The sequence below is a fragment of the Trichomycterus rosablanca genome, chromosome 4 (assembly GCF_030014385.1).
Source record: "Trichomycterus rosablanca isolate fTriRos1 chromosome 4, fTriRos1.hap1, whole genome shotgun sequence".
In the NCBI taxonomy this organism is placed as follows: domain Eukaryota; kingdom Metazoa; phylum Chordata; class Actinopteri; order Siluriformes; family Trichomycteridae; genus Trichomycterus; species Trichomycterus rosablanca.
In genome coordinates this window covers 42,737,511-42,759,030 of record NC_085991.1, presented here as the reverse complement: position 1 = coordinate 42,759,030, position 21,520 = coordinate 42,737,511, and the positions used below count along the sequence as shown (strand labels likewise).

The 21,520-nt window shown below is 40.5% G+C and overlaps 1 protein-coding gene across 1 annotated transcript in view; it reads right to left on the bottom strand.

Annotated features, from left to right (window-relative positions):
* The window catches only part of svep1 (sushi, von Willebrand factor type A, EGF and pentraxin domain containing 1), a 202,795-nt gene that overhangs the window by 46,644 nt on the left and 134,631 nt on the right, over positions 1-21,520 (bottom strand). The window contains exons 12-25 of the mRNA XM_062993593.1: positions 21,109-21,216; positions 15,396-15,527; positions 13,379-13,570; positions 11,385-11,506; positions 11,149-11,254; positions 9,859-10,041; positions 8,368-8,601; positions 5,949-6,110; positions 4,586-4,747; positions 4,317-4,478; positions 3,075-3,163; positions 1,520-1,616; positions 1,199-1,312; positions 56-169 (exon numbers count right to left, since the gene is read on the bottom strand). Coding sequence (XP_062849663.1) covers positions 56-169; positions 1,199-1,312; positions 1,520-1,616; positions 3,075-3,163; positions 4,317-4,478; positions 4,586-4,747; positions 5,949-6,110; positions 8,368-8,601; positions 9,859-10,041; positions 11,149-11,254; positions 11,385-11,506; positions 13,379-13,570; positions 15,396-15,527; positions 21,109-21,216 — 1,977 coding nt within the window. The remainder of the gene's footprint in view (positions 1-55; positions 170-1,198; positions 1,313-1,519; positions 1,617-3,074; positions 3,164-4,316; positions 4,479-4,585; positions 4,748-5,948; positions 6,111-8,367; positions 8,602-9,858; positions 10,042-11,148; positions 11,255-11,384; positions 11,507-13,378; positions 13,571-15,395; positions 15,528-21,108; positions 21,217-21,520) is intronic.

Below are 21,520 nucleotides of genomic sequence, written 5' to 3'. Positions count from 1 at the left end.
TAACTTTGACCTATAATTTAAAACATTATTTTATGTGCTGAAGGTGATAATTTACCTGTGAATCCATCTGCACAGCTGCAGGTGAACTGATTCACCTTGTCCACACACACTCCCTCGTTCAGACATGGAGAGGAGCTGCATTCATTTATATCAAGCTCACACAGTGATCCTTAACACACACACACACACACACACACACACAGTGTACAAAAATGCTCCTCAAGCAGGCGGGACAAGTGCTTAATCATAGCCAGGTCTCAGGAACGAGGTCATTGGCTAAATGGAAAAGAGCTGTAAGACAAACCATGTGCCCTACAGACCTCATAAATCTAAACCCGACATTAAACTCCACAGTGTTCGACCAGACCAGAGCTCTTATAGCTTCTCACTTTCTTTTTAGGCCTCTTAAAATGCTCAGCCAACTCAGATCTGTTAGCAAATAAAACTGGCATGAACATTTTCCCACTTACAATTCCAATTATACAATCATATTTAGCTTCTTCTACTGCTTCTGACCTCCACTTTGACCGAGAAGGACTGTAAAAATCGAACACCCTGTTCGACAAGTGCAGTAGCTGACCACTTCTTTTCACCTGCACGAGGCGGGTTCATATAGAGATTCGTATTGCCCATGGAGAGTCACGCACCAATCTCCATTATCCCCCATCTCTGTGCAGGCGCCATCAATCAGCCAGCAGAGGTCATAATTGCAATAGTCATGAGGAATCCCTACAGCAGCGGTCCCCAACCTTTTTTGCACCATGGACCGGTTTCATATAAGATATCATTTCACGGACCGGCAGGGCGGGGGGATTTAAAATAGAATAACTGTACTAGTTACAAATGAGCTTTTTTTGCTGCAACGAGACACTGCTCCCACCTAGAGGTGACTGGAGACAATAACACCCATAAAAAAAGCAGTGTTTTCATTGCTGATGTAGCGATCTCTAATTATTTATTCTTTCTGTGGCCCGGTAATAAATGACCCACGGACCGGTACCGCTACTGGGGACCGCTGCCCTACAGTATTCACACCCTCAGACAAGCCAATCATTGTCTGTATTGGCACCCAGCCTGCCGGTAGCAGAGCTGAGATTTAAACTCGTGAGTTTGACATGTCAGCTCTGGTGTGCTAGAACTACAACTCTAGCTCTAGGGATATTTTTTCCCGTACATTGTGGTTCAGTGGATTACATACCCACAAAGCCTGCCTGGCACTGGCACCGGAAGCCTCCCACTTCATCTTTGCACACGGCGCCATTCTGACATGGAGCAGAATCACACTCATCAATGTCGCTCTCACACTTGGCTCCTGAAAAGAGACAGATATGGAGACACAGGAAATACAACCCAGCTTCTTATTACAGACTGCTAGCTGGTCTATGAACAGAACAGTAAGTCACAAGATGAACATAAATGAGCAAGATTAGCATGTTCTTCTATATACAGGCAGGCTTTATGAAAACCTTTCAAAAACAAGCAGAATGTGAAACTCCAACAGGTATGAAGTGTAGTTTACCTGTAAACCCAGACCGACATGTACACACATATCCCACCCCCACCTCCTCACAGGTACCCTGATTCTGACAGGGGTTGAGGAAGCACTCATGGAACACCTAGAAAGAAGGAAAAACACAGCATGTCATATTTAAAAAGCTGAACTGAGATTGTAAAGTCTTGAATCAGAATTTATCTCTGTGTGTCTGCAGTTCATGTTAATCGCCAGACGAATCGGATGGCGTGGATGAAAAAACTAGAGTGGAGCTTCAAGATTATGAGTGGCCTTGCCAGACTCTTCTGTTGAGCTAGTCTTGTTTATTTTATTTTATTCATTTTTATCAAGTGCTTTATCCTGGTAAAGGTTGCCTGGACACACTAGGAGCAAGGCAGGAATACCCTGGAACCTAGACATAGCCAGTCATATCTGTAAAGATGCCCAGCCGGCTGATAACATTTGCAATGCTTTATAGGATGAATAAATTTTTCTCTTAAAAAAATAATAAGTAGCAGTAAAGAGGAATCAATTCGACTATCCCTCTCAACAGACACAGACAATCGTGTCTGTGTGGGCGCCTGGCTAAGCCGAGATTCAAACTCAGATCCTAGAGGTGGCTACCTCATCAGGCTGTTGTACCATCCGAGCACCCAGAGTTCTCTTCTATTTTAGTGGTTTGGTGAGTTAAATTGCTTAATGTCTATAAAGAAAAAAAAGGAAATATAGAGTGGAACCTCGATTTAATGGACCTCTATTTAACAGATTTCCGATTTAACAGACAAAATCTGGAAAACCAAATATCCACTAAGATTGTTTACAATTTTACATGTACATTTTCAGCATTTAGCAGACACTTTTATCCAAAGCGACTTACAGTTGTGACAGTATACAGTCTAAGCAATTGAGGGTTAAGGGCCTTGCTCAAGGGCCCAACAGTTGCAACCTGGCAGAGATGAGGCTTGAACCGGCAATCCTCTGATTACTAGTCCAGTACCTTAACCACTAGGCTACAGCTGCCCAAGGCTACAATTACTGCGAGAAGCATACCAAGACCAGTAGTTTAGTAATTCTCCACTAGCCGGCACACATGTCTCTGTTTACATGAGTAAGAGGCTTTATTTTGTTAGGAGACTCGCTTTGCTCTCGCCTTTTTCTGTGTTTTATGCTTAATTTTTGCTAGTTCTAGTGCTTAGTTATGCACCAGCACTGCTCCAGTAGCCACCAGCAGTGCTTCAGACTCTGAGTAATAAATACTATACGATCACAGAAAAAAAAAACCCATCTCCTCCACTACACTAGGTAATTGAAATTTCTCCCCAGTAGTACAGTACACCAATTTTAATATTTATTTACAGGTTTTACATTATATATTTACATAGCTATTTACATTGTTCATTTGACTGTTTATCATATGTGCATGTTTAGCACTTTTGTGGACCTTAGTGCTATGTTTTCGTATATTTTTGCACCCCCTGAAAAAACCTCTCTGTTTCGGACAATCGCATTTCATGGTCCAGTGCACCGTTAGTCCATTAAATCGAGGTTCCTCTGTACTTTTAAACCCAGATGGAATTCTCACCTGACTGTTGGCCTGATAGTCTCTTATCTCAGGAACCTCTGGAGCTGCTGTTACACTTTGCTCCTTAGGCAAGAAACTGGAGCCAAAACCTGAGTAAAAGTGAGACAGAATGAGATAGAGAGTGACAGAAAGAGGACCAGACAAAAAAGAGAAAAGGAGACACTGGCACTGTAAGTGGGAAAAAGTTCCACCATTAGTAGTGGAAAAGTCTATTCAGAGGCATTCATCAGACTCAGAATCTTCTTCTGTATGGTTTATTAGCATGATCAGGATTGCTGACTTCTTATTCATCCTCATTTTAGCCAAGTAGACTTAAAAACTACCCAAGAACTATTAGCTACAGAGAAAGTTCACCTACAGTTGTAGGAGAAGTGTCTGTATTGGTATTCTTGGAATTTGAGGATTTCTAGACTGTTTTTTTCTCTGTAATTAATCGACTATATAAAATGGGGTTTGATCTATTCCCAAAAAGAGGACCAAAATATCTTCACAACAATGTGAAGGTGATGGTGATGTTTGGTTGCAATTGCTGATACTATAGAGAGAGTTATTTTTATGGGTGATACAGGTGATCCATAACATTTTTTCTTTAATAAATGAAATGGTCACCAGCGCTGGGATTCTGAACTCCCTGAGTTCGAATCTCAGCTCTGCTACCGGTCAGCTGGGCGCACTTTAGCACGTACAATTGGCAGTGCCTGCAGTGGACTAAATTGGCCACTAGTCTGCTGTGTGGGAAAAGACCATATTAAAAAAGAGGGTGGGGTCTTCAACGCTGTGTAAGGACCCTGGTTAGTAGCCAGAGGAGCCTGTACATAAGTGGAGGAATGTGGAGATCGGTGTGTGACCCTCAGTGAGCAAGACTGGCCTCACGCACGAATCCACCAAATTATGGGAGAATAAGAAGGGGTCGGTGGACTGCCTGACCCCTTCACCTATTGTATAAATGGTAGACATTCATTAGGGCCATAGGGATGTTGTAGGGCCATTAGGGCCTGATGAACATGATGTTTGACACCATTAGATTTTAAGCAATACAGCTGCAATGGAAGGGTGTGGATAAAAATGCAACAATATGATATCCAATGAATTATTTTCTATTTAAGATAAGATAAGATAAGATAAGGTAGCTTTTTATTATCCCACGGGGGGAAATTTGCAAAAATTTATTTAACTCTCCAGTAGAAGGTAAGATTCTCTATTTCATTTTTATTGCTGGTAAATAGACAAAAACTAGCATACTGGAGCACTGCTGGATGGACTTGGCTCCGCTGATAGTGGTAGTGCCATAAAAGGGACAGGAAAGACAGTAGGACCGTCCCTCATCAGGCTGATAGTAGTCTCGAGGACAAGGGTAACACGGGACCAGTCCAGTCCGGGAGAAATGACCTGCTGAGCATGGAACTGTAGACACAGACAGAAAGAAGGTTAGAAAACAGAACCCAGAAATAATCAAACACTATCATGAAGAACATCGCTCAGCTATTTCTTAAAGACGACATTTAGATCACCTCCGCACTCATTCTCATCTACGGCTCCTCGATTGATGGTGGAGGTTTTGGGGGGGCAGGGCAGGCAGGAGCGAAAGCCATAGCCAGGCTGGTAATGACCCAGTGGGCACGACTCACATGTCTCCAGCCCACTCAGCGATGAACTACCAGGCTTGCACTGTGCTGGAAACATGTCCACAAACAAATGAATACTAATGCACGTACAGACACACAGGAGGGCATTTAAGTAATAAAAAAAAAAGTGATAATGAAGCAGATTATAAGTAATTTAATAACACTGTTTATATACAGTGATGTACAAAAAGTATTTGCCCCCTTTCTGATGACTGTTACTGCATATTTGTCACATATTAATTATACAAAACACTTTCACACAAATCAAAGATGATACATATTTATAATACATATTATTTAATTATTATTATATATTTTATTATTATAATTTATATTAATAATTTTATACAATAATTATTTATTTAAGAAACAGTTATTCAAATTCCATATTCTATCTACACCGACCAGGCATAACATTATGACCGTGATGCTTTGGGCAATGTTCTGCTGGGAAACCTTGGGTCCTGCCATCCATGTGGATGTTACTTTGACACGTACCACCTACCTAAGCATTGCTGCAGACCATGTACACCCTTTCATGGAAACGGTATTCCCTGATGGCTGTGGCCTCTCTCAGCAGGATAAAGTGCCCTGCCACAAAGCAAAAATGCTTCAGGAATGGTTTGAGGAGCACAACAACGAGTTTGAGGTGTTGACTTGGCCTCCAAATTCCCCAGATCTCAATTCAATCGAGTGTCTGTGGGATGTATTGGACAAACAAGTCCGATCCATGGAGGCCCCACCTCACAACTTACAGGAGTTAAAGGATCTGCTGATAACATCTTGGTGCCAGATACCACAGAGCAGCTTCAGGGGTCTAGTGGAGTCCATGCCTCGACGAGTCAGGAGTGTTTTGGCATCAAAAGGGGGACCAACACAATATTAGGAAGATGGTCATAATGTTATGTATAATCGGTGTATATACTTTGACCAAACCACATTTTTTTGGTGCATAATTCAATTATGCCTCAGTTTTAGCTAATGGACAGATGACTTTACATTCTCCTCAGAAAATAACTATTAGTGGGTAAAATTACTGCCACACCATCACAGCACCAATGCCATTCTTAAGTGCTAGTGTAATATATTTACTATGCAATGCTGATTTAAGATTTGAAATAGGAAAGATTTGGTGCATTTGATCCAACAGTGGTGCAAAGGATTCAGGAATGTATTAAATAATAAACTGAATAATGACAGTGATGTGTGGTTGCACGTGAACAGAATTCCAGCTCACACAAACACTTACCTTTGCACTCAGACAGGCTGCGCGAGTGGAGGTAAGGTGTGGAGAATCCGTCAGGACACAGCTTACACTCCATCTGACCCTCCTCGTCTTGATAGGAGCCTCTCCTGCAGCTCTCACACTCGGCGTATTCCAGGGAGAAATACGTTCCCACTGGACACTGCACTACAGGACAGACAGACTGATTCTTTTACCATAGCCACAGTGAAAATATAACGATCGGCTTTCTCAACAATGGAACAACTCAGTAAGAGACCCAGTCAATCACAGCTTCAAATCAATGCATTAGATGAGCGATCATCTCTGACTTTACATCTGCAAGGTGGACCAACTAGTTAGGAGAGTCTAATAGAGTGGACAGTGAGTGGACACGGTATTTAAAAACTCCAGCAGCAACGCTGTGTCTGATCCACTCATACCGGCACAACACACACTAACACACCACCACCATGTCATTGTCACTGCAGTGCTGAGAATAATCCACCACCTAAATAATACCTGCTTTGTGGGGGTCCTGACCATTGAAGAACAGAGTAAAAGCAGATTAAAACGTATGTAGAGAAACAGATGGACTACAGTCAGTAATTGTAGAACTACAAAGTGCTTCTATATGGTAAGTGGAGCTGATAAAATGGACAGTAAGTGTAGAAACAAGGAGGTGGTTTTAATGTTAAGGTTGATCAGTGTATATACAGTGTATCACAAAAGTGAGTACACCCCTCACATTTCTGCAAATATTTCATTATATCTTTTCATGGGACAACACTATAGAAATAAAACTTGGATATAACTTAGAGTAGTCAGTGTACAACTTGTATAGCAGTGTAGATTTACTGTCTTCTGAAAATAACTCAACACACAGCCATTAATGTCTAAATGGCTGGCAACATAAGTGAGTACACCCCACAGTGAACATGTCCAAATTGTGCCCAAAGTGTCAATATTTTGTGTGACCACCATTATTATCCAGCACTGCCTTAACCCTCCTGGGCATGGAATTCACCAGAGCTGCACAGGTTGCTACTGGAATCCTCTTCCACTCCTCCATGATGACATCACGGAGCTGGTGGATGTTAGACACCTTGAACTCCTCCACCTTCCACTTGAGGATGCGCCACATGTGCTCAATTGGGTTTAGTCCATCACCTTTACCTTTAGCTTCCTCAGCAAGGCAGTTGTCATCTTGGAGGTTGTGTTTGGGGTCGTTATCCTGTTGGAAAACTGCCATGAGGCCAAGTTTTTGAAGGGAGGGGATCATGCTCTGTTTCAGAATGTCACAGTACATGTTGGAATTCATGTTTCCCTCAATGAACTGCAGCTCCCCAGTGCCAGCAACACTCATGCAGCCCAAGACCATGATGCTATCACCACCATGCTTGACTGTAGTCAAGATACAATTGTCTTGGTACTTCTCACCAGGGCGCCGCCACACATGCTGGACACCATCTGAGCCAAACAAGTTTATCTTGGTCTCGTCAGACCACAGGGCATTCCAGTAATCCATGTTCTTGGACTGCTTGTCTTCAGCAAACTGTTTGCTGGCTTTCTTGTGCGTCAGCTTCCTTCTGGGATGACGACCATGCAGACCGAGTTGATGCAGTGTGCGGCGTATGGTCTGAGCACTGACAGGCTGACCTCCCACGTCTTCAACCTCTGCAGCAATGCTGGCAGCACTCATGTGTCTATTTTTTAAAGCCAACCTCTGGATATGACGCCGAACACGTGCACTCAACTTCTTTGGTCGACCCTGGCGAAGCCTGTTCCGAGTGGAACCTGTCCTGGAAAACCGCTGTATGACCTTGGCCACCATGCTGTAGCTCAGTTTCAGGGTGTTAGCAATCTTCTTATAGCCCAGGCCATCTTTGTGGAGAGCAACAATTCTATTTCTCACATCCTCAGAGAGTTCTTTGCCATGAGGTGCCATGTTGAATATCCAGTGGCCAGTATGAGAGAATTGTACCCAAAACACCAAATTTAACAGCCCTGCTCCCCATTTACACCTGGGACCTTGACACATGACACCAGGGAGGAACAACGACACATTTGGGCACAATTTGGACATGTTCACAGTGGGGTGTACTCACTTATGTTGCCAGCTATTTAGACATTAATGGCTGTGTGTTGAGTTATTTTCAGAAGACAGTAAATCTACACTGCTATACAAGCTGTACACTGACTACTCTAAGTTATATCCAAGTTTCATGTCTATAGTGTTGTCCCATGAAAAGATATAATGAAATATTTGCAGAAATGTGAGGGGTGTACTTACTTTTGTGATACACTGTATATATATATATGCAGTAGTAAGGCATTTTTAAACTAAGTGTTTTTAATAGTATATGTGTGTTGTGTGTGTTAGTTCTGTTATCCATGTGTGATGAATCTGTTGAACACAGATCTGTGTAACTCTGGCTGGACTCACCGCACATGCGACCCTTGAGCACAGAGCCTGGGGGGCAGTACAGGGAGGGCTTCTTGCCCTCCAGAGATTTGGGGTCGGCGACTATCATCTCGGACGACACGTGGAACGAGCTCATGGGCTGCTTACTCAGCGTCCTCCTTAGCCGATTGGTCAGTAATTCCAAAGTCCGCAGAAGGCGTTTTTGATTGGCTACCTCCATGGAGTCATTCCTTGACAGGGGCAGTGGAATGCTTGCTGGGAAAAAGGAGAGGTGTTGGGAGAAGTGCATCATAACTTTACATTAAAATGTTTACATTGCTACAGTGGCAGAGCAGGCTGATACTAAACCAACACCTGGTAATGAGCTTTATACATTGGTCTCGATTAGCTCAGTGCAGCAAATACAGCTAAATGGACTTTGCAAAATTGTGGTCTTTGCAATACTGAGAACCATGAAACATTTATTACAGTCCCCTCCACCAAGCATGTGAATTGAACATTGGGTGGAACCAAATCTATTGGGATTGAGACAATTGGAACAATGACGTATCCTAACATTTCACAAAGCTAGTGAGTGGAATATGTTTATTTATAATTTTATATTATTTATTTATTAGGATTTTAACGTCATGTTTTACACTTTGGTTACATTCATGACAGGAACGGTAGTTACTCATTACACAAGGTTATATCGAACACAGTCTTGGACAATTTAGTGTCTCCGATTCACCTCACTTGCATGTCTTTGGACTGTGTGAGGAATGAAACCGGAGCACCTGGAGGAAACCCAAACAGACACAGGGAGAGAATGCAAACTCCTCACAGACAGGACCCGGACAGCCCCACCAGGGGATCAAACCCAGGACCTTCTTGCTGTGAGGCGACAGTGCTACCCACTTGGCCACTGTGCCGTCCTAATTGTATATTATAATAAAATTATTATATACTGTGATTACAGCCTCGCTCTCCACAGTTAATGGCCCATCTGATGAGTAAAAAATGGTTATAAAAAATTCCCATCTTGGTGAGTTAGCTTAAAAAATTAGAAAAATCCAACCTTTAATTGAAGTTAATTTATTTACAGATAAAAAAATCCCTCACACACACACACACACTTTTTTAACGGCAAAGAAAGGTTGTATAAAGTATTAAATGCAGGGATGCTAATAATTGTTGCACGTGTGGTTTTGGTAAACATTTTTCTTAACAATGAGAATAAGCTAATTCGCCAAAGGGTGAATGGTGAATTTATTTAACCCTTGTTTACTCATCTTTACAAGGGGTACCAGTAATTGTGGAGGGGGCTGTAGATATTGTGTATGTATTGTCTTTAATCTGTCTGATCTAGGAATGAACACACAAACAAATGGTGTTTAAATTGTTGATTAGCCATGATCTCGATGATACATATTACATTTTAAACTTTTTTCTTGATATTTCTCTAGTAGCTACTTAGTCCTGGACTGGTAGAGAAACCAGTTTAAAACAGTAATTAAAGGCAGTGACTTCTACCTGTTATATTGAAGTATATCTGGATCTTTTGGTCACGTGTGGGCCCAGTAATTTCCTGATGCCGTTTGGATCTCATGTTATTGACCACACCATCCTGCTGGACGGAGGTGCGCTGTTGATCTGGAGAAAAACCGCTGTCAAAGTAAGCGTAGTCCTGTCCATTACTGCCCCAGCCTCCAGGACCTGGCAGAGTTATACAAGAGATCAATCAAGTGGTAACAACAAACAGCATCAGTAATGTGAATTGTCTTTAAACTTTTATCATTTTTATATATGATACATCAGGGCTGATTTTCAAAAAGTGATTTTTAAATACCATATTTGGCCAAAAGTATTTGGACACCTGTCCATGAGCTTGTTATCTAAAAACAAATGGTATTAGAACAGAGTGATCTCTATGTGATCATTTCAGCTAGAACAACAGCCACTCTTCTGAGAAGGCTTCTAACAAGACTTTGAAGTATGTCTGTGGAAATTTGTGCCCACTCAGTCAAAAGAGTATTTGTATGGCTGGGCACTGAAGTTGGTCAAAAACACCTCAACTGATGTTCCAATTCATTCCATAGTCACTGGTGTTTCTTTAAACCAAGATTTGTTCATGTCTTTATAGACCTTGCTTTGTGCACAGGGGCACAGTCATGCTAGAACAGGAAATTCCCTTCCCTTAATTGTTGCTGCAAAGTTGAAAGCATATGATTTGTTTTATATAATTAGTTTTTTCCACGTTAGTAATTGTGGCTGAAACTAATAATGGTGTCCCAATACTTTTGTCCATGTAGTGTATTTGCAACAAGGATCAATTATGTTTATTGTACAGCCTTTAAATTGATTCTGGGCCTTTTCTAGTAAGTCTTAGTAAGTCAGTTAAAAAATGCTTAACTTTTTCCAGACGGCTGGAGTCTGCCTGCCCCCACAAGATGAGGACTTTACTGATACATAAAACTGATAACATGGGATCTGTTACATCAACAGTCGAAATGAACACTGAAAAATCCAATAATCTGATTTTTAATAAAGATTAGCACACTGAAAGTCCCTCTGAAAGTAACATGATTTAACATCTTAACTGGATCTAATCACCTCGCCTAAGACTAAGTGTGTCCAGCTTTTATACATGATCCAGTCCACACACAAGAATGACTGAAGCAAACCCCCAGAGCTAGACCCCACCCAAGTTAGATTTCCCTCTTGACCAAAGATTTAAATCCTGCTGCAAATGAACTTGAGTGAGGAAATACGCTCAAGTGGAAAAACACTCAGAGATTCTGTCAGCAGTTAGCGAATTCTTACCGATAGCAAATCCGTTTGGATAATCATAGTTGTACTCCAGGCACTGCCCCTGTGAGATCACCTCGAGTTTACAGTTGATGTCATCTCCACCGCAGATTTTAGGGACCTATAGAGAGATAAAACAAATGATGATAAGGATTGATGGCGAGACATATATTTTGTATGTACTGTTTGGTGTGTGTGTGTGTGTGTGTGTGTGTGTGTGTGTGTGTGTGTGTGTGTGTGTATGGTCTCACCAGTTCTCCAAGAATATTGTTGAAATTCCCAGTGAAGGACTTTAGCAGGTCTAGGTCATCACAGCGGGATGCTTTAAAGAGCATCTCAAAAGGCTTCACACCACTGTTGGCTATTCTGTTCTCTACACATAGAACACTTCAATTATGTTAACAGACTAACAAATTTAATAAGCATTTCTAGGTTTTATTAATTTAGAAAAAAAATTAAGTTTTTCTCACTGTAAGAACCAATCAAGTGTTTATCAATTTTTAAAAATATTTTGTTTATGCATTTTCTCCCAACTTTTAGTTCGTCCAATTGCCCGATTGCCTCATGCTTCCTCTCCACTAATGCCGGCCCCGGCTCTGATTGAGGAGAATGAAGCTAACCCACGCCCCCCCCCCCCCCCCCCTCCCGACACGTGTGCAGCAGCCGTATGCATTTTGTCACCTACACCAGACGAGATCAGCAGCGGACCAGCAGAGAGACACACCCTGATCAACGCACTCTCTCCCCATCTCTGTGCAGGCGCCATCAATCAGCCAGCAGAGGTCGTAGTTGCATCAGTCATGAGAGAGTCCCTATCCGGCTCAATATACCACCCCTATATGAACAACAGGCCAATCATTGTTCATGTGGCCGCTCAGCCCAGACGGCAGACAGAGCTGAGACTGGCTGGATTAAAATTTTTTAAAGCAATCTAAAAGTCTGTCTGTCTGTCTGTCTGTCTGTCTGTCTGTCTGTCCGTACGTCCATCTATCTGTCTGTCTGTCTATCTATAGTCTGTCTATCTATCTATCTATCTATCTATCTATCTATCTATCTATCTATCTATCTATCTATCTATCTATCTATCTATCTATCTATCTGTCTGTCTGTTTATCTATCCGTCCATCTATTTGTCTGTCTGTCTATCTATCTATCTATCTATCTATCTGTCTGTCTGTCTGTCTGTCTGTCTGTCTGTCTATGAATTTCAAGCTGTTAGAGACTACAGACCTTGCTCAGAATTAGATATTTTGAGAAGCAAAGAACGCTTAATAACAGCAAATGACCTTTAACTATGTGTAATCCAATAAACTGTTAACTTATTTTTTAAGGTTTAGTATCTTAGTAACAGTTTCTGTATGAAGAATTCCATGTACAAAATTGTATGCATTTTAATGGGATCCACAGTAATAATCAGTTTCACAATGTCAAATTATATAGCAGCTTAAATTAGCAATACAGAACGAGGCCGAAATTTATGCTCAGAGCTGAAACTTGTTGAACTCTAACCCACAAATTTGCATTCTTGACCAATGGGAGAACTGCTATGCTGTGCTGACCTTCAATTACACATATAATATATTAAAAGACAGAAATGCTTACTCAAAGTGACTGACGGTACTGTGACAGTATACAGTCAAATTAAAGGTTAAGGGCCTTGCTGAAGGACCCAACAGGGACAATCAGGTAGTCACAGGACCATGTGATTACTAGTTTAGTTACTTAACCACTAGGCTACAACTTCCTTCTGTTTACTATTGCAGAAAACCACAAATACTAATAAATGATTAAAAATCAGTGTGACACTATTGGTAATTAGTTGAAGCTGAATTATATAAATTATATAAATGTTTAAAGGTTTTATGTTCATGTTTTTCCAGCTTAGATATTGGCTAAGTTGGTTTAACTTGCTGACAGCTAAGGCACTAAGAGGTAAACTAATTTGTAGATGTTAAATTGTAAGGATGAAGCTTGCTAAATCAGAAGAAATTGCCATATTACATGTTAGGCATAGCTAAAAGGTTATGGCAAATTGGAAAATTGCAGCTTCAGGGATCAATAAAGTAATCAATCAATCAATCAAATTGCTAACTAGCTCACAATGGTGAGCACTTTCAAGCCTGATTCAGCCTCAGCCTGACCACTGCCAAACGGCAAGTTTCTGGTAAAATTAGACCATAAAAGTGCACAAAGAAAGAAAACAGAGGCAGAGTAATAAAGTAAGTATAAGTAGAAGAACACATACTGGAGCAGTCTGGTCTGTCTGGTGTGCGTGGTGGCTCCCACCGGCCATTATTGGGGCAGAAATAGCTGGTCACTGCATTCTGGGTAAGGCTGTAGCCCTGTCTGCAGACCAGTGTGCAGTTTACACCTCTCTCCTCTTTTGAACAGGAGAAATCTGCATTTACTGGCACGTACGGCTGCTCACATGTGGAACCTGTGCAGAGATACACACCAGGAATATCAGAAAACAGCTGGACTGGTTAGTCAATTCTAAATATATGATGCATGTTACAACTGTAGGAAAGCAGCTTCACAGAAATCTGCGTCCAGACTTATAATGTGAAGCACAACGACAGCAAGGAAAACTCAACAAAGAGTTAAACCAATAATAAAGCACTAATAATATAATAAATGAAGCTCATCTGAAGTGCTTCATTAGGCATTTATGTTCTAGTAGTAGTAGTAATTGCATGTGTAAGCCTAAATGTGCAGTTTCCATGGTGTTTACATGGTGAGACATATTACCCCTCTCTCTATCATGAATATGCAAATCTATGGTCGAGCAAAAATTGTGACATCCAGTTTGACTGTTAAGATTCTCAGCAGTGAAGCTGCTCAGGTGGCGCAGCGGTAAAAATACGCTAGCACACCAGAGTTGGGGTTTCGAATACATCGTATCAAATCTCAGCTCTGCCTTCCGACTGGGCTGGGCGGCTGCATGAACAGCGATTGACTGTTGTTCATAGGGTTGGGGTAAAAAGTCGGATCATAGGTCCTCATAACTGGTGAAACTGCGGCCCCTAGCTGGCTGACTGATGGCACCTGCACAGGGCTGAGAAATAATGCTGATGGGGGTGTGGCCCTCCATACACAGTGCTTGTCGGTGTATGAATTCGACTCATGCAGGTGAAAAATGCATGTATGTCAGTTGAGAGGCGTCCTCAGTCAGCGGTGAAGGGTCAAATCAGTACAGAGGACACATTCAGGGTAATTGGACACAACTAGATTAGGGGAGAAAATTGGGGGAAGAAAGTGGGAATAAATAAAAAAGATTCTTAGCAGTGGCCTTTTTTAAAAATGTACGTCAACAAGTAGCGAGTGATCAAAGTTTGTGCGCTGATGTGCAGCGTAAAAGCAAGTAGGAAAAATAGGAACAGCATGGATTGTTCTATAGTGTTCTATAGTTTCCCCTCACACCATATCTTGCGTTCTCATTGGCTGTTCGACAGCACTCATTGCCAGTCAGGCAACTCAGATCCAGATATTTGACAAGCTAGAAATCTCTATTTGGTGCCGCTCGGATCGAGTTGTTGAGTAGGTCACACATAGCGATTGAGAGCCGAGTTTTGATCGCCGAGCGAACGCAGAGTTGCTCCAGAGCCGGCAAATCTAGCGCCGACCAGTCGGCGAGCGAAAATCAGGGCAAAAATCGTGTAGTGTGAACTAGGCATAAAGCATATTAATGTATTTTCTTCCTCAACATTATTTTTCCAATCCTTCTTCAATCTCATTTGATTAATAAAACCTCATTTTTAAAAAGTCACATGCCAAAAATCTATTAAATCACATAAATCAAGTCTTGACTGTAATCAAGACAGAATGTGTTTTGTTTTTCATTATGACTTAGATGATTATGACCACATTTTCTTTTCATTAATTCATGTACTGAATTCATTTACACATGGTACTGTTTTATTTGCACAGCTTTAAATTGCACAATCTCTGTAACTGCACCTTTAGGCTCCGCCCTTTTTAGTTTTTGTACTGTTAGATGTTTTATATTCTTATTTTTTAAATTATTATATTCTATTTTTTTTTTATATATATTTTTTAGATTTTATATCTTCATTTTTATTCTTTCCTACATTATTGTAATGTCATTGTGTGATGTTTGTAATAATTATTATTGCTGCTGCTACACCACAATTTCCCTTCGGGGATCAATGAAGTAATTAGTCAATCAAACAATCAATGCAGACATTTATTAAAGACTTAATCTAGCTTTTCTTGTAGCAGTGTATTGTACACATAAAAGATACCTTGTACTGTAATAATGAGCTCGCAGGTACGGTTGTTGCCAGACGGGTCTGTAGATGTATAGTACACTTCTGTCTCTCCAACAGGAAATACATCACCAGAAGAGTGAGTGCTGGAGATGTTTAACTGGGCACCTAGGACAGTGTAAGAACAAATGATTTCATTATATTTTATATATTTATATGTACAATATAGTACACAAGCAAAAAATGTCATGTTTCAGCTAATGAACTCTTTTTTGTGAATGTGTCGACAGGTTGCAGGTATGTTTACTACTATGATAAATTAACATTGCTTGGTTATCATTTAGTTGTAAAGTTGTAAAAGTGACATTTAAATCCATTCTTGCAAACACAGAGCAGGTATTATTTGGGTGGTGGATGATTCTCAGCACTGCAGTGACACTGACATGGTGGTGGTGTGTTAGTGTGTGTTGTGCTGGTATGAGTGGATAAGTATGAGTGGATGAGTTTTTAAACACCTCACTGTCACTGCTGGACTGAGAATAGTCCACCAACCAAAAATATATCCAGCCAACAGCGCCCCGTGGGCAGTGTCCTGTGACCACTGATGAAGGTCTAAAAGATGACCAACTCAAACAGCAGCAATAGATGAGCAATCGTCTCTGACTTTACATCTACAAGGTGGACCAACTAGGTAGGAGTGTCTAATAGAATGGACAGTGAGTGGACACGGTATTTAAAAACTCCAGCAGTGCTGCTGTGTCTGATCCACTCATACCAGCACAACACATACTAACACTAACTAGTTGTAAAGTAGTAAAAGTGACATTTAAATCCATTCTTGCAAACACTTTAGCTGCTTAACAGTCCCAGGTCTTGTTCTTCTCGTGTGACATTTTTCATGGAGAAAAGGTCTAATGTGCAGGCAGGCAAGTCAAGCACCTGCACTCTTTTACTACAATACTACACTAGTGTAACATGCAGAGCAAACAGAGACATCCTCAAAAAACAACTACTGTATAGATAAAAGCATATGCTGTTTCAAAATGTGTATATACCCCTCTGTGTTAACAGTGCCTTTACAGATGTACAAGATAAACAACTTTTCCTGTTTAGCCTTCAGTACACAATGTACTGTATGTTATTTCCAACAATAATTTGAAAGGTGGACTGGTCAGATCACAGGGCACTAGAAAAAAAACTGCTTCCAAAAATATATTATACAGTATAAATCTAAGCATGCATCTATTTATCAACCAATATATATCATAAGTCATAACTGTAATAGGCCCACCTGCCGTGGAGATTGGCAGAAAACACTGTTAAAGAATCATGCCTATCTGCATTGCCATTTATGACCGGCAGATGGGGCATGGAGGTGCAGATGATTATTGTTAATAGTTGACAGTGTTAATTTGCTTCAGGTAAAAGTGTTTCTATTTATCACCGTTTCTTCCTCACAGAGTTGCCAGCTGTTGGCAACCTGTTTTCTATGAAATTGTAATTCTTGGCTCAATCAATCAGATTGACACTCCTTATCATTTCCAGGGACCTTACTTGTTGTTGTGTAACCATTCGGCTATCAAGAGAGTACCACCCTTGATGAGCAAGTTGCCCCATAGGTGAAGTGACGGGCTATTCCAGACTGGGCCCTGTGTATGGATCCACGTTGTTGGAGTGGCGGTCCTGCTTAATCACTGCCATCTCAGGTGTGTTCTTGGTTTCTTTTCTTTACTCTTTTTCTGAGTACTTGAAACAATTCATTCGTAGGCGGTGGATGTTTTGTGTCTTTAATTTGTTACTTCATTTGTTTCTGTTATTGTGGCCAGCACTTTTATTTTCCATTTATCCTTTCATATGTTGCTTTTTAGCCACAGTATTGTTCTAATTTATGTGGGTGCAAAGCTACACCTGGCGCCTCAGGGTTGAGGTGCAATGTACCCCATGACAGTTACTCATAACTGAGAATAGAAAGATGATTTCCATGAGCTTTGTTTATTTTCTTATTTCTGGTTCTGTTACATTTTCCTAAGGAGGCACTGTGAGGGAACACAGAACTGAATCACTCATCTGCAATCATGTGAAAGAACATGTTGAGTTTATTAAAGAGAAATCATATGAATCTGATTTGTTTCAGTTGTTGCCTTCTTTAATTTGTAATTTCAAAGAACTATTCTATGTTTCAGGATAATTATTTGAAGCTGATATTTAAAACAGGTTAAAAGGATGTTAAAACAGGTGGCTTCTTTTTGGTGTTGTATTAAACTGAATACAATTTGTTTGAATTTGAAAGTAATGTAAAACAGATGTTATTATTTGTACAAATTGATTATTTGTAATCCAGAAATTTGTTCGGGTTGTAAACGGAATGCCACTTTAATAGGTATGCCAGAATCACCAAATCATCAGTGTTCATATCTGTACCAATCTTCATATTGTTGCACTGTTAGATAGTTTGTTTACTGTTACCATCGCAAAGTTCGAAAGCCAGAATCTGTTAAGGTGTACATAAAGATTTTAGATCAGCATACGCTGCCATCAAGACATCTTCTACAGGGACGTCTCTGCTTGTTTCAGCAAGAAACAAATCAACAGAGACTCAGGACTACTCAGAGGATGAAGTGGAAATATTATATCAAGCAAGAATGGAGAAGAATGACAGATTTCAGAATGCTGTTAAAAGAAAAGGTAATATAAACCACTGGTAAACATCACCCTGTCACCCATCAACATTTTCTGAAACTTGTTATAGTCATCGATTGTATACACCCATCAGCCATAACATTAAAACCACCTCCTTGTTTCTACACACATTGTCCATTTTATCAGCTCCACTTACCATATAGAAGCACTTTGTAGTTCTACAATTACTGACTTTAGTCCATCTGTTTCTCTGCATGCTTTGTTAGACCCTTTCATGCTGTTCTTTAATGGTCAGGGCTCTCACAGGACCACTACAGAGTAGGTATTATTTCGGTGGTGGATCATTCTCAGCACTGCAGTGACACTGACATGGTGGTGGTGTGTTAGTGTGTGTTGTGCTGGTATGAGTGAATCAGACACAGAAATGCTGCTGCAGTTTTTAAACACCTCACTGTCGCTGCTGGACTGAGAATAGTCCACCAACCAAAAATATCCAGCCAACAGTGCCCCGTGGGCAGCGCCCTGTGACCACTGATGAAGGTCTAGAAGATGACCAACTCAAACAGCAGCAATAGATGAGCCATCGTCTCTGACTTTACATCTACAAGGTGAAACAACTAGGTAGGAGTGTGGACAGTGCTAAAAAGGTATGTAGAGAAACTGTTGGACTACAGTCAGTAATTGTAGAACTACAAAGTGCTTCTATATAGTAAGTGGAGCTGATAAAATGGACAGTGAGTGTACAAACAAGGAGGTGGTCATAATGTTATGCCTTATCGTGTATAAAATAAATTCAAAAATTTAATAATAATAAAATCCCATAACAATTGTTTGGGTGAAGCATTATATTTTACTTTTTGTGCTATTTTAATTAAATACAGGTGAAAAAGGTTTAAAAAATCAATGCTGTATTTATTTTAATTTTTCCTACAGCTATGAAGGTTAGCAAACAGGGTCAAAGCCAGTACTTGAACTGCAGTTGGTTATAAAACGGCAACAAGTTCGCCAACCTGTGGTCAGTAGTACAGACACAACACAAACACACGATCCTGTATCCACATGCACACAGACACACTTAATCATACACACACACACTCGAGTAGTGTTTTCTACAGTACTGAGAGACCAGATCCAGTTCAAAACGCCTGACAGACGTGTGGGAGCAGCAGCTGCTGTATGGTGCCGCTCGCCGCTGTTCCTTACTAAATATAACTCTGCATCAGGGTGTGGACTCGGAAAACCACAGCATGCTAACGTCAGCCCAACGTTGATGTGACGTCGGCGCAGAGGCTCCGAGTAGCCACTGCGGCCGGATTTCTGTAAATGTGTCTGTGTGTGAAGGCGAGCTCAGTGTGTTTTATAAGATGCTTTAGTGGTACTTTGTTTATATTAATGATCTTTTAGTTTATTTGTGTATACACATGTGTGTGTGTTCGTCTGCTAAAAATTTACCTTAGATAACACACTAAAATTTGTTTAACATTATGTTTATCTACTGCATATAGGGCATGTGTAAGATTTCCATGTAAATACACACATACATGTATGTGGACACCTTCCCTTTTACATTTATTGCATTCAGCAGACGCCTCTATCAAAAGCAACTTACAGATGTAACTAATTACAGTGTAAGCAATTCAGAATTGGGTTTAGAGTTTAGGGGCTCAAGAGTAGCAACTTTCTGTTGGTGGGGCTTGAACCAGCTACTTTCTGATCACTAGTCCAGTACATTAACTACTGCTGAGCTACAACAGCTATTTATCAAGTTCAGTTGTTTTATTCAACAAACCATTACAATCAGATGTATACTCATTTCATTTATATACACTATATGGACAAAAGTATTGGGACAGCACTTTGAATTCATGTGTTTCAGCTACTACATTTGCAAACAGATGTAATAAATCAATTTTATAAATGAAGCTATATGCTTCCACTTTTGTAGCAACAGTTTAGGGAAGGCCCTTTCCTATTTGATGTTTATAAAGACATGAAGAAAAGCTTGGTTTACAAAAAAGAAACTCCAGTGACTGCACAGAACCCTGACCTCAGCCTTACTCAACAGTTTTGGAATGAACTGAAACATGAGTTTAGGTTTTCTTGACCAATATTATTGTCCAGCCATGAAATGCTGTTTTGACGGTATAGGCACAAATTCCCACAGACATTTCAAGTACTGTGAAAAGGAGTGAGGTCTTGTGAGGCCACTCTATTGTAATACCATTTGTTTCTTAAATGGGATGTCCAACAAGCTATTTATTGATTTATTTCAATGTATGCTACTAACTTTGTGGCAACATTTTGGGGAAGGTCCTTCTGAGAATTAGCAGCAGAGCAAAGCGGTTCAAAGATTCTCCAGCGGTTTGCACAGACACAGACCTCAACACAATTTCACAGCTTTGGGCTTAATTGAAACATCGCAAGCCAGGCCTTCTTGTTTAACATTAGTGAAAGTAATATTTTAATGTTTTTTAGTTAGGAGTAATGAATCCCATCAAAAACACTACAACACCTTGTGAAAAGCCTTTCCAATAGAGTGAAAGCTGTTATCACAGAATAGAAGGAATGTATTGTCTAACTAGTACAGGGTCAGATGTCCACATACTTTGGGTCATCTAGTGTAATTTTGATAGAAAACCCTCATAATAACAACCAAAATAAAGTAACTTTACCAAAAATAGTGTATTCCAAAAATTTTATATTTATTATAACTGTATATTTATTAATGTGCCAGTAGTATACTGTCGGTTGGAGAGGGTGGTTGGCCTTTAAATTTTGTACTGTACAGTATAGCAACCACACCTTATCACTGCCCTGAAAGCCCCTCCAAAAGGTGCTCTGTGTAGGAAAACATTTCCTGAACGAAGTCTCAGAAACACCCAGGAATCAGCTAAATCTGGCAACCCTTCATCTGCAGCAAATGGCTTTCTTTACAAAAACTCGAAATCATGACACACAGAAACGTGAATCTCCATAAATTCCGTTCTCACAGCAACTATCACAATCCAAGTCTTTACTATTATGGGCTACATTTTTCCTGGACACTGGGAAACCTCATTTATTAGCTCTGCATTTTCATTTCCATCTTTTTTTTCACAAGGGTGTGTACCTGAATTGTCTGAAAACTGCGGCTCGTCCCAGAAGACCGGCGTCTCTGTGTCTGTGGCTTGTACTGTGGGTGGGGATCGGCACCGGTCAATCAGTGGAGGCTCCGTATCTGAGGGAAAGAAAATAGTGTTAGAGAACCAAGTGAAATTAGGCAACAGTAGTATCTTCTTGTGTCTATAAAATGTCTTTGAAAGGTATTTTGACCAGATACACTTACTGTCTGTCATATGCACAATTTTGGTGTCACCCTCTACCCTGCTCAAAAACAGGTGCCACCACAAGACCACTACTGCTTAGTTATGAGTGAGTTCAGGTAACTGCCAATATTAGGTTCAAATGAAACTGACAGTAATAGTGGTTATAAAGAGTGGTTATGGCTGACTAGAGATAGTGACTTCTCTGTGCCCATATAG